At 37.4% G+C, this 13,569-nt stretch overlaps 1 protein-coding gene across 2 annotated transcripts; it reads right to left on the bottom strand.

Annotated features, from left to right (window-relative positions):
- Positions 1 to 216: 216 nt before the first annotated feature.
- LOC144013726 (acidic mammalian chitinase-like) lies at positions 217 to 12,024 on the bottom strand. Of its 2 annotated transcripts, XM_077512894.1 has the most exons (12): positions 11,981 to 12,024; positions 11,854 to 11,893; positions 10,732 to 10,761; positions 10,446 to 10,650; positions 7,307 to 7,363; positions 6,024 to 6,189; positions 5,816 to 5,940; positions 5,625 to 5,748; positions 5,276 to 5,458; positions 1,770 to 1,889; positions 844 to 976; positions 217 to 751 (listed from the first exon to the last, which is right to left on the bottom strand). In XM_077512894.1, exons 2-12 carry the CDS (start codon positions 11,876 to 11,878, stop codon positions 435 to 437), a joined length of 1,485 nt encoding a protein of 494 aa, XP_077369020.1. In that variant the 5' UTR covers positions 11,879 to 11,893; positions 11,981 to 12,024; the 3' UTR covers positions 217 to 434. The 2 variants fall into 2 exon arrangements, with proteins under 2 accessions (XP_077369020.1, XP_077369021.1); XM_077512895.1 differs by lacking the exons at positions 7,307 to 7,363; positions 10,446 to 10,650; positions 10,732 to 10,761; positions 11,854 to 11,893; positions 11,981 to 12,024 and adding an exon at positions 6,444 to 6,497.
- Between the last annotated feature and the right edge of the window lie 1,545 nt (positions 12,025 to 13,569).

Raw genomic sequence — 13,569 nt, 5'->3', positions numbered from 1 at the left:
GCGACCCTTGTGAGGAATAAGCGGTCAAGAAAATGGATGGATGGATATATATGGCAAGGTCTGATGTGGTTTCATTTATCAGTTCAACTCTGTTTTTCGAGCAAAACAAGTTGGGTGGATATCCTGGTAGTGTTGTATGTGCATAATGTGGTACTGTTGTGACCAAAAACTGACATGCTAAAAGGACACACACACACACACACACAAAAAAAAACATTGACACCAATGACGTAGTTTAATAACAGTCAGAATACAAAAACCTCCAGATGATGTAGTGTACATATGCTGCAGCACAGATGATATCTGACTTATGTTGTGACCATAAACAGAAAGTTTTGTGATTGTGTTTGTAGGATACATTGAATAATATTCCCCTTAAATGAAGGATTTACAACATACTGCATTGTTTTAGCAAGGCGATGATTTCATATTTATTACGGCCAATCACAGCACTTGCATTTGCTGTTGAAAACAAGTTCAGCGGGACATTTCTGGATGTACGTGCGGCCGTGGAAGCACTGATAAAAGGAGTTTTTGTCATGACTATTCTCATAAAGGTTGTCAGCCTTGTCGGCACAGAAGTCACTTCCAGTTGCGATAGTTGTGGTTGGTGCAGTCCCGGTTGTTGTGGCGCTTTGGGATGGTGCAATTGTGGTCTTTGTCGTCGTTGGGATCTCTGGTGCCATTGTGATTTCAGTTAGTTCAGTTGTGGTCTTTGGTGGGTTTGTGGTTGACTGTGGTGGCTTTACATCTAACAAGATAGTAGATGATCATTGAACTGGATTAATCACAAGCTATTTGACTTGTTCAACAGATTTGATTGTTTCGAGAAGAATTCCAGACCTGAATTCAGAAGAGAGCGCAGGTAACTGATGAGCGGATAGCTTCCTTGTCCGCAGAAATGTCCTGCAAAATCATCAAGATCCAGAGCCCAGACAAAAGCCCCGCCAAAGTGTTCATCTTTCAGGTACTGTGTCTGTGGGACATCATTGATAGCGTGCTTCAGTTTCAAAAGGCTTTGAAGAAAAGCTTTGTGGGAAAGAAAATCAGCACAAAAAGTCATTTCTTTTTTGGAACACACAGAAGGTGTGTCCAAACTTTTGGCCAGTACTGTAATCTAAATCTGCAAATCTGGCACACAACCCATCTAAAAAAAAAAAAAAAAAAAAGACGACACAGGACAGAACCACACTTTTGGTACGAGGAAACCGACTACTTTATTAGTGTGTCGAGTGACACAAATAGAATGTCTTTTATTGACTGTAGAAAGTTCAAACAGAACTCACGTCTATTTGCATAATAACATTGTCCATGCATTGCGGACGATGTCGATTGAAATATGTATGCGGAAGTAGCGGTTATACCGCATGGTTCAGAAACCATAATTTTGCATCACTTGTACGGACATGCATCTTTGGGATTGGCAGCAGACCCGAGTTACTCTCGTGAAAAATATGCCAAATATTCTTTTTTGTTTGGTGTTCACATTTGTAATTGAATAATTTGAAGCCTCATTAGCGTGTGGAGAAACCCGACACATCCACATGCTGTGAGATGGAAACATGTATGATGGTCTCAAACAAAAAGTGAAGATTATATTATCTTTGTAAAGGCAAAACATTTGATAAATATGATCTCTTTATCTCCTTGGCTTGATGAGGCCAGTTGGCACAAAGTACTTGTCTCCATAAACACAGATAAAATGCTCTATTGGTATTCTACTTACATAATAATTAGTTCAACATTCATGGAAGTAGGCCATTTATTACCTTGATTTCAAAGCTCTGTCTGTTATCAAAGCCAACCCACTCGTTGCCTTGAACGGCATACGGCACCTTCTGCTCCTCGATCCAATGGAGACTTCCTCCATTACTGAGGAAAGTGCAAATCTGTTGAAATGAAGTATAGAAGCCGTTCAAACAATCTGCACCATGACAAGTGACTGGGTGTGTCTGTCATAATCGCTTAAAGGGATCCTTCGGCTTTTTTAACATGAATCTCAATTTGATCCTCACCTCCCGTGTGTGCGATCAGCACTGACTTACCCCTGACAGCGTTCTGTGACACGCGTTCTGGTTCGGCGTTGGACGAGAGGAAAATAGTCCAGCAAGCTGGCTGGGGTCTCGGAAATAAAGCGTTTTTCTTCTAAAAACTATTTGTTTTCAAAAGCGTGATACATTTCCATCACAATACTCTTTTCTGAATAAAGTCAGACGCCATTACCGCCAGCCACTACTTTTCTGTTCGTTCGTTCGTATCACTGCGCGGCGCCCTGTAGAACGCTAACCGACGCACTGCAGCCAGCTAGCTGATACTTCCGCCTGAAGTTTTTTGCCTTTTCGGCGGAAGTATCAGCTAGCTGGCTGCAGTGCGTCGGTTAGCGTTCTACAGGGCGCCGCACAGTGATACGAACGAACCGAAAAGTAGTGGCTGGCGGTAATGGCGTCTGATTTTATTCAGAAAAAGAGTATTGTCAGACCCGTCACCAGAAAGAAATTACCTTTTTTGGGGGGGGGCACACTTTATCAACCTAAATCTAATGTTCATCAGGTTTAACAGCGGCATTGTGAAAACTGCAAAAGTGTTCAGAAATATTTACTGTCACTTAAAAGCGGCAGTTCGTTCTGAAATCTAAAAGACAAACTGAAAGAAAATGTGTAGTTCATTTTGCATTTATTCAACTCAAAAGTTCATTTGAAACAAATCCACTCTTCACTTCTATAAACAACTATGTCCGAATGAATGACTCTGTGACCCAGCCCCTTCTATCTGGAATTGGCTATCAGTTGCCTTCATTTGCATGTTGAATTAGGGCTGCACGATATGGACACAATTTCCTTTCATTTTTGCCAGACATCTCTATTCTTTGATATTTGACTCAGCATGAGACTTCACATCATTTTACTTTTTTTATGGTGCCTTCTGTATTTTGTGTTATTTTATTTCTATACTTGTTCAGATTTTTTTTTTTTAGTATTTTATTTGCGTGTATACTTATCTACTTATATTTACTCTAATTAATTTTATTTTGTGTTATTTTATTTCACTTGTGTCTACTAAAAGACTCATTTCTATTCCATGCACAGCACTTTGTATGCAGCAATTGATGTTTTAAAGTGATTTGGAAATTATGTCGATGATATACAGAAACAACATATGGGTTCAGTGAAAAACTAAGCAGAATATCAATCCAAAAGGATGTGTAAAGTGCTGTTTTTATTTATTAGAACTTAGTGACAGTCATCAACATGAACAAACTTGGCAATAAAAAAAAAGAGAATTCAACTCACATTGTACTGCAACTGCTTTAGTGATAAATAATTTTATGCTCCTTAGTTGTTGTTGTGTATGTGTGACTGCTTGGGTCTGTTAACTGCATACTGTGTATTGCTACAATTCATCCGTGCTGTGTGGCTTGACTAATTAAAATAAAAGTTTGACACCCACTTGTAAACGTAACCAGTGGACTCAGGATTCCCAATGATGTCAACTGTGTCATCCTGGATCGAGGTTTGGCATTTGGTGGCTCCCATTAAAGCCGCACGACGTGCTCACTGCTCAGTCTTTGTGCCAGCGCCAGCCGGCAAATGCGCACTATCTACCCGGAAGTAGATTTGGCTAAGGCACGTCTGCAGAGCGCGTCATCCCCCCACCCCACCCCAGCCCTCGTGATCCGGATTGTAATTGGCTTGCTTAGTTGTCAATCAAAGCCAAACTTGAAAGGAGGTATGTGGTTGGCTGGCACGCCATGCTTTACTTAAAACAGAAGGCGCAAGTTTACGTGACTGATAGGACGAATAGTTAGTGAGTCATCTTGCTAGGGCGGGCACGGCTGACTGACAGGGCGGGCACGGACCCCCAAGGCCCGCCCATGGCGACGGGTCCGAGTATTGTGATGGAAATGTATCACGCTTTTGAAAACAAATAGTTTTTAGAAGAAAAACGCTTTATTTCCGAGACCCCAGCCAGCTTGCTGGACTATTTTCCTCTCGTCCAACGCCGAACCAGAACGCGTGTCACAGAACGCTGTCAGGGGTAAGTCAGTGCTGATCGCACACACGGGAGGTGAGGATCAAATTGAGATTCATGTTAAAAAAGCCGAAGGATCCCTTTAAGCGACAACATGCAAATCAGGCTGTATGTGAGTCAGTATGGAAAAGTTGGAGGTCTGATACTCGTCTTGCAAGTGTTGAATTTTCCAACGAGTTCCTACTTAGAAAAGCACACCGAGCTACATTTAAGAATAACAATGGTCGCTATTTGAAGATATTTTCAATTATTTATTTATTTTAATTTCCTGTCTTTATACAGTATAGTGTTCTTAAATGATGTCAGTACATCCTGGGAAGGCTTTCCACCAGCTGTAGAAGTGTGTTTCATTATTATTTTTTCTTATTATCGCAAAAGCACATTTGTAAGGTCAAATATTGATGTTGGATGACAAGGCCGGATTTTTTTCATCAAAATACGTTTTGATATATAATACGACCCTAGTTAGGATAAGTGGTACGGATAATGGACGGATGGATGTACACTCTTTTAGTAATTTTAGCAAGCTACTTTTTTATTTCTTTACGTTGATTTTCAATGTCTTTGTTTTGTTTTTAAATGTACTTTTATGTGAAGAGCATCTTGTGTGTGAAACACACTTTAAAAATAAAGCTGCCTTGCCTTAGCATGGTTATTGTAACTTACAAGTCTGGTCGTTCTGGCAGCTGGAGATGATGAGGCGCATCGGGCCTCAGCATATATATTGATCTTAAATTCATATTCTTATGTCAATTTATTACCGTTAACTTTTTATCTGATTATGTTTATTTTTTCATTGTATATTGTCCTTTATAGTTTAATTATTTTTTACTTATTTAGTTATTTTTACTCTGGTGTTTCCTCACAAGAGCTGATGGCAAGATAACGATTCCTTATTTTACTTTCTTGTTTTGTTTTACTTACTCATTTTACTCCCATATTTTATTTTATTACTCTAAAATATATATACGTGCGTGTGCGTGTACTGTATGTACAAATCCAATAACTTGTGCATGTGTACGTGTGTAGGCATCTGTATGCTTATTGTATTTGTTCCGTGTTGGTTGCATTTATTATGTACAGCACTTTGTGCTTCATTGCCCATTCTTGAAAAGTGATTAGCAAATGAAGCTTTGATTGCAAAACTGATTGAATGGGATGAGTGGTATATTGGTTGAAAATTGCCATGAGTCTTGCTCACTGACGATAGTGAAGAAACAAACGTGTGCGGTAAATGTTCACCGACCTCATAGTAAGACCAGAATCCAGCTTCTCGCGTGTAGGTCCCAGCTGAGGCCGGTCCAGCGGCGGCTGCGCCAACACCGTTAGATGCTGAAACTGTGCGAAATGTTCGACCGTATGTCGCAAAACCAACGTTGAGCTTGTCAAGGGGAGCTCCTTGATCTCGCCAGTATTTCATTGCAAAATCCTTTAAGAAAAGTGGCAGAAACATGTTTGTGTAAAACTGCATTTGCAGGTTGGACAGGAAGGCAGTTAAAACTCTTTCACTGCCAGTCCAGTTAATAATAAATGGATTTTTGACGTGTATAACCGTCAATGGCAGTGAATGAGTTTTAAGTGAAAACGGCACTCACAACATTGTAGTAGATGTTGTCCCCATAATCGGAAGAGGCGCGGTGCAGGGGGCTGTTGTGACCGGTGACCGGGTCCCATGCTCCGTGGAAGTCATAGGTCATAATATTGATGAAGTCTAGAATCCTGTTAGACACCACATAACGTGCTGTGACCAAAAGTAGGCTATTAAAGGAATTAAAAAATGACTCACTTTGACACTTTGGCAATCTCATAACCATTGTCAATGTTTGCCTTTCCAGCCGCAACTGCAGCCGTGAGCAGCAGGCGCGGTCGGCCTGTCCGTTTCGCTTCCTCTTCAAAGGCAGTCATTAATTCCTACATGTAATTGTACAACAATTTGCAGTCATTTTTCAAGATAATAGCTCAAGTCATTTTCATGTTCTGCTCTGATAGCTGACCTGACAAAGCACTGTGAACCTCTCTTTGTCCACCGGTGGGCTTCCTCGGGCACCTGGGTACTCCCAATCCATGTCCAGCCCATCGAAGCCGTACTGTCGCAAGAACTTAATGGAAGACTGGATAAATGTCTGGCGGTTGGCAGGAGTGGAAACCATGGTGGTAAATCTGGAGGAATGAGAAACCTTGTACGATGGAGCTTACGTTCCCCCCCCCTTGGTAGCTTTTGGTACATCTCCCAGTTCAAAAGTGAAATAACAGTCAAATTGCTGAGTCATTTTGCCAAATACAGTCAAACCTCGGTTTTCGAACGCTTCTGTTCTCAACCAAATCGGTTTTCAACCGGAAAATTTGAGAATTTTATGTCTCAGAACTCGTCTAAAAATTCAGCTCTCAACCAAACTGAAAAAAGCCGAGCGTACCTGAACGCGACTCACTCGGGAGCCGAGCTAACTCGAATGCCCAGGATGCTTCCTCCGTAGCACATTCGTGTTCAAAGATCGTTTGGAGCAGACCTTTTCATTGTTATTTATGCAAATCTTTTTTTTTTTATTAAAGTTTTGCATTGTGTATTAGCCCCTAATCATGGGTCCAAAGAAAACAAGTGCAAGTGGTAAAGCTGGTGAAGAAAAGAGGAAAGTAGTGCACAGAACTATTGAATTTAAAAAAGAAATGTTTGCATTCTGTTTTGTTTTTTCATCATTTTAGATAGGATATCTAAATAAAACAGTGTCTATTTCTCCCGTTTTCTATTTATGGTAAACAATACAGTGCAGTTTATGGTGTAAAATAGTAAAAAAAAAAAAAAAAAAAAAATTAGAAAAAGTTTTTTTTAGACATGGAACGTATTAAAATTATTTACATTAATTAAAATGGGAAAAAAAATTTCGGATTTCGAACAAATCGCTTTTAGAACAGCCTTCTGGAACGAATTATGTTCGAAAACCGAGGTTTGACTGTAAGTACTGTGCATGCGGTACATGTGGTGTACATGTGTTGTAAGTACATGTGGCGGTGTAAACTGTCACTTAAGTTTGGACAATTATTCTAAATTGAAAGTGACACCTTTGTGCATGTGTAAGAATGATTGCAAGAGATTAGGTAAGATTCACATTTCACTTTTACTGATTGTACTGTAATTTGCTGACAAACCATCTCATTGTGGTACAGAAAGGAAAAGGCTGCACTGCATAGTACAAAAGAAAAAAAACTTTTTTTTTTTCATTTTTTTTTTTTTTTTTTAAATATTTAATGAATCCAAGGGTGTTAAGAGTTGGAAACTTACTGTGCAGTTCCAAAGTTCCATCCACCAACGGCGAGCAAAGTCTTCAGCTGCGGGTTTCTGTGTGACCACCACATTCATAATTAATTTGATTAACTTAAAAGTGTTGATTGACAGCAACTAATTGACATGAAGTACGGTAGCAACACATTTCAATTCCATGCATGGTAGGTTAATTGAAGACTAAATAGTCCAGGTGTGACTGTGTTTATCTGTTTTTGCCCTGAGGTTGGCTGGCAACAAGTTCAGGGTGTATCCATGTGTCTCGCCCAAAGACGTCTGTCATATTATATGCTCCAGCACATCTTGAACCTTTATGAGAATGGATGGAATTTTCAATAAGCTTTAATTGGCTTAACTTCTTTGTCTTTCTGTCCTAGTTTCTCGCCTGCTTTCCGTTTACTTGGTTCTCATCTTCAGAATGTTACAAGTAGTGCCAGTTTCCGTGTGCTTGTTGTTGGCTTTCATTTACTTCACCTGATCATGTTCAAGCACTTACGTGGCAGCCTGAGAAGCACTTTACAGGCCCGTGTGTTCTATAGCTCGCTGTGTCATGGCCGTGCTTGAGTGTATCACGCTTTCCAGTTGAGGTAAGTTTTTGTTTTGATTCTCACCATCTTATACTGGTGTGAGCATAGTTGTAGAATAAATCATATCAAATCATCACACTACTGTCATTTGAAATCTATTGCAGCTTCCCCCCGTTCTTAAACCTGAGCTGCAACCTATCCCAGTGTACTGTATGATATACAGTGTATATCGTTAACCTGTGTCTCCACTTGCTCTGTAACAGTGAGATAGAAAGTACAGACGCCAATTCCAATGAAGTTGTGATGTATAAAATGTAAAAACAAGCATTACAATGATTTGCAAATTATTTTCAAACTACTGTATATTCAATTGAATTCACTACAGACAAGATAACTAACGTTCATACTGATTAATGAATACTATTTTTTGTTTGTTTGTTTGTTTTGCAAATGTCTCATTTTGAATTGGATGCCTGCATTATGTTTCAAAAAAGCTGAGACAGAGGTAACAATAGACTGGGAAACAAAAACAAAAAAACCGCTAGTTTGGAACATTCTGCCGCAGAGCAAGGTTGGAGTGAGGATCATCCATCCATCCATCCATTTTCTTGACCGCTTATTCCTCACAAGGGTCGCGGGGGTTGCTGGCGCCTATCTCAGCTGGCTCTGGGCAGTAGGCGGGTGACACCCTGGGCTGGTTGCCAACCAATCACAGGGCACACAGAGACGAACAACCATCCACACTCACATGCACACCTTGGGACAATTTGGAGCGCCCAATTAACCTGCCATGCATGTCTTTGAAATGTGGGAGGAGACCGGAGTACCCGGAGAAGACCCACGCGGGCACGGGGAGAACATGCAAACTCCACCCAAGAAGGTCCGAGCCTGGACTCGAACCGGAGACCTCAGAACTGGGAAGCGGACGTGCTAACCCTATCCACTAGGGGTGTTAAAAAAAAATCGATTCGGCGATATATCGCGATACTACATCGCGCGATTCTCGAATCGATTCAATAATCGGCAGAATCGATTTTTTTTTTTTTTTTTTTTTTTAGGATTCACACCTTGAGCATGGAAGAATGTTATATGAACGGAACATTAAGCCTTAATATTTTATTTTAATGCTGTTTAAACATGAAACAGATTACAACCTCTATAAGACTGAAATTTCAGATAAATAAATAATACATTTTCATATAAATCTTACACTCTACAAGCTTACTGATTAGTATTTTCTAAATTTGACTGAAAAAAATCGCAAGAATCGACTTATAAATTCGTATCGGGATTAATCGGTATCGAATCGAATCGTGACCTGTGAATCGTGATACGAATCGAATCGTCAGGTACTAGGCAATTCACACCCCTACTATCCACTATACTAACGAAGAAAGGATTCTGTGTTTGAGTGAGGATCAATTTAATAAAAAAAAAAAAAATTATATTATATTATATTATATTATATTATATTATTTAATTTATTAGATATATTATATTATATTATAAATATTTAATTCTTTAAAAGAAAACAATAAATGAAAGGGGCTAGAAAGAAGTAAAATTTGTGATATCTGCCTCTAATCAACACAGAATAAATGACAGCACACAGTAAGACGCTTTCGAAGTAACAATTAAATAAAATAATTCAACTGCATGACCTTGTGCTAAATATATTTTCCTAATAGTTGTCCTTTTATACATTTAAAAAAGAAAAATACAAATAGACTGAGATGATCTCGTTTTATAATCCAGATTGTTCCACAAAGACACCTTGAGTCGAAAAACATTATTTTCGTTTTGTTCTGTATTTAGGTTTGGGAAAAAAATATCTGGTCCTCTTGATTAGTAGAGCATGTCGGTTGAAATATTAACAAATAAATAAATAAATAAATAAAGATAATCAGTTTGAACATTAAACATCTTATTTATAGTGTGTTCAATTGAATATTGGTTAAAAAAGAATTACAAATCATTGTATTCTGTTTTTATTTAGGGTTGGGTGGTTTGGGGTCTGTAAACTGTTTGTACGCAGGCTCAGTAAAAAAAAAAAAAATGTTTTTCACAGCTTTAATCACTATATCATTGATATTTTTGATCATTTGTACAATACAGGACTGTCTCAGAAAATTAGAATATTGTGATAAAGTCCATTATTTTCTGTAATGCAATTATTAATTAAAAATGCCATACATTCTGGATTCATTACAAATTAACTGAAATATTGCAAGCCTTTTATTATTTTAATATTGCTGATTATGGCTTACAGCTTAAACAAAACTCAAATATCCTATCTCAAAATATTAGAATATTTCCTCAGACCAAGTAAAAAAAAAAAGCCATAATCAGCAATATTAAAACAATAAAAGGCTTGCAATATTTCAGTGGGTTTGTATGGCCTTTTTGCTTATTCAATTGCATTACAGAAAATAATGGACTTTATCACAATATTCAAATTTTCTGAGACAGTCCTGTATACAAGCACAAGTGCACTTGATGGGCCTACACAAATTATGTTCAGGTTTGATTGACATATTGTCAGGGAAGTCATAAAACATTTGCATTTGCTTGACACTTTCATGCGAACATAATCATAGACTGACAGAACTTACTTGTTCTTGAGTTGATTGAAGGATTTATACATAACATCATCATTCCATTCGAACGTTGTCAGCTCATTTAATGGGCTGATGATCGAGAATGCATAGATCAGGTGTGTACAGAGGTGGGGGTCCACATTTTCTGGCGTATATCTTCCGACACCTGGCCTGTACTGGGACCAGTTGGTGTAGTAACACACCAGTTTGCTGGAGGAAACTGTAGGAAAAAAGAGGAATGAAATGAATAAACCTTCCGCTGGTGGTGAAAAGGGTAAAGGGAAAATAGTCAAGGACATACCAACTTGAAGGCACATCAAGAGGGACAGTCCTGAAAAAGTTATTTCAGAATGATTATGGATATCGACGTTATGCTACTGTACATGTCAGGGGTGTCCAAACTTTTTCATTTGAGGGCCACATACAGAAAATCAGAACGACACAAGGGCCACATAATGTTATGAAGAGAAATTGTGTTTAGTCCTAAAAATTGTACAAATAATTTATTTGTGCTTTTGCATATTTAGAAAAATGCTACAGTATATAAACCAATTTATTTGTAATATGGCAGTAGGGTTGTTATAGTTTTGGAATTTTTCATTTTAGTTTTTATTTTTAGTTTTGAGTTTTTTTTTTAAATTTAGTTAGTTAATTAGTTTTTAGGGTGGTTCTGTTAGTTTGTTTTTATTAGTTTTAGTTCTTTAATAAATGCTTAGTTTTAGTTTAGTTAGTTTCAGTATTAGTTTTAGTTTTTTTTATTAGTTTTTTTTTTTTTTTTATTACTTGTGCGCAATATTTAAAAAACACCATGGGCGTGACATCATTATTCCGGTTTATATGAAAATAAGTCTACTAAAAATCACACTTAAAATCATCCCCAAAGGCTCATGCAATAAATTAATTACCAAAGACTAAAGGAGATTTTTGCTATAATTATAGTTTTATTTTAGTTAGTTTTGTAAACATAAAATGTAGTTTCAGTTTGTTTTCTTTTTTTTAAAAGCATCTTCGTTTTTATTTTATTTCGTGAATGAAATTGTTTTTTTAATTTTAGTTTTTTTGTGAGTTTTAGTTAACTAAAATAACCTTTAATGGCACCTGTTTTTCGATACCCGCCCTTCTTAATTTGACCATCCCCAAACATTTTTGTTTTTATTTTATTTGAACTGAGTCAAATGCCATTTTTAGCATATGTAGCGGGCCACTAAAAAATGGGCGGCGGGCCGCAAATGGCCCCCGGGCCGTAGTTTTTTTTTTTTTTATTTTTTTTTATTATTATTATTATTATTATTATTTTTTTATTATTTTTTATTTTTTTATTTTTTTTTTTATTTTTTTATTTTAAATTATTAACCCCGGGCCGTAGTTTGGACACCACTGGTATATGTCTTCCTTTTATTAAAATATGAAATAATCAACTTACCAACCAATAGTTTTAGGTGAGCCATGTTTGTGGCCTGCAGCTATGAACAGAGATGATCAGAGATATCAATTCTTCTTAAAATGATTAGAAATTGAAATTCCACTGCAAGAAGCTGAAAACATCTTACCTGGTCTTGTACAATTGGCTGGCTGTGTTCGTTCCTTGCGTCGAAGTGGGTTTTATAGGGCCGTTAGGAGGGACAAAGGCTACACGCCGCCGTGGTGAGAGAGATGCTCTCAGAAGCATAATTTCCGCTGAGAAAAGCAACCCATTAGTTGAGCACTTTCGATGGTATCTTTTTTTTTTTTTTTTAAACATAAATCAGGATAGCGCAACTGAGGTTATGTAAATACTCATCCTGTAGATAAGAACATCTTGATAAATGCTCTTATGGTGCATTTGGTTCCTCACATGCAATCTGTCATTTTTTTATTCCTCATGTTTGCAGCTTCCTCATGCTGAACTCTGAAATTAAACTTGCTACACTCTTTTATTTTGGTAATTCTCCATTATGATATAATTTGTTGTTGTGATCTTTTTTTTTTCCCAACTGTAACATCATGTACATATTCAAAACCATGTAGACTTAACATACTGAAACTTTTGCACCTTTAGGCCAGTACAGTGAGTTACTTGCGCTCTTTCTTTGTCTATAAATGTATTTCTTTTTCTAGTTGATGATTTTATGTTTTTATGGCCTTAGATTGCAGGGTTTGTTTTTATCATCACTGGAAAGTTAACAGAACGTGTTTAACTGGGAAGCTCCTAAAAACAAAGGAGCTGCTCTCACCGAACACTTTTCGGTGTTTTCACATTTCTGGCTGTAGTTGTTTTAAGGGGATTGAACTGGTTTTATAATCACTAGGGGTGCTAAAAAAAAATCGATTCGGCGATATATCGCGATACTACATCGTGCGATTCTCGAATCGATTCAATAATCGGCAGAATCGATTTTTTTTTTTTTTTTAGGATTCACACCTTGAGCATGGAAGAATGTTATATGAACGGCACATTAAGCCTTAATATTTTTATTTTAATGCTGTTCAAATGTGAAACAGATTGCAAACTGTTTGTGTACAGTGGCTCACGGTTATAAGCCTCAAGTTTTAGATAAATATATTCATACAAATCTTACAGTGTACATGTACAAATTTACTGATAGTATTTTCTAAATTTGAATGGAAAAAAATCGCAACAATCGACTTATAAATTCGTATCGGGATTAATCGGTATCGAATCGTGACCATTCGTATCGGGATTAATCGGTATCGAATCGAATCGTGACCTGTGAATTGTGATACGAATCGAATCGTCAGGTACTAGGCAATTCACACCCCTAATAATCACTATGGCTACATTTTTGTACTTCTATGTATTTATCATGTGTGTCTTACATATAGTGATGGTTGAATATCTGTTATGTGTTACTGCTGCTGGTCTTGTCCAGAACACTCTTGCAAAAGGCATTCTCAGTCTCAAATAAATTATTGTGGTTAAACAGATTTAATAATTATTATTATAAAAGAGGTTCATGCATGTTCTGTATAATCAGTGTTTTAATTTTGAACACTCCAAATGTTGACACATAACTTTTGTCTTTTCGTCTTCCTCCCCAGCATGTATACAGTACGTCGACTTTAGCATTTTGCCATCCGAAGCAGCAATCAGTGAGACCGCAATAACACACAACTATCTTCTATCAGTTGACAATGTCTT

This window comes from Festucalex cinctus, chromosome 2, assembly GCF_051991245.1.
Source record: "Festucalex cinctus isolate MCC-2025b chromosome 2, RoL_Fcin_1.0, whole genome shotgun sequence".
Taxonomy (NCBI): domain Eukaryota; kingdom Metazoa; phylum Chordata; class Actinopteri; order Syngnathiformes; family Syngnathidae; genus Festucalex; species Festucalex cinctus.
Note: the sequence above shows the minus strand (reverse complement) of the source record. Positions and strands in the feature narration are given on the sequence as shown.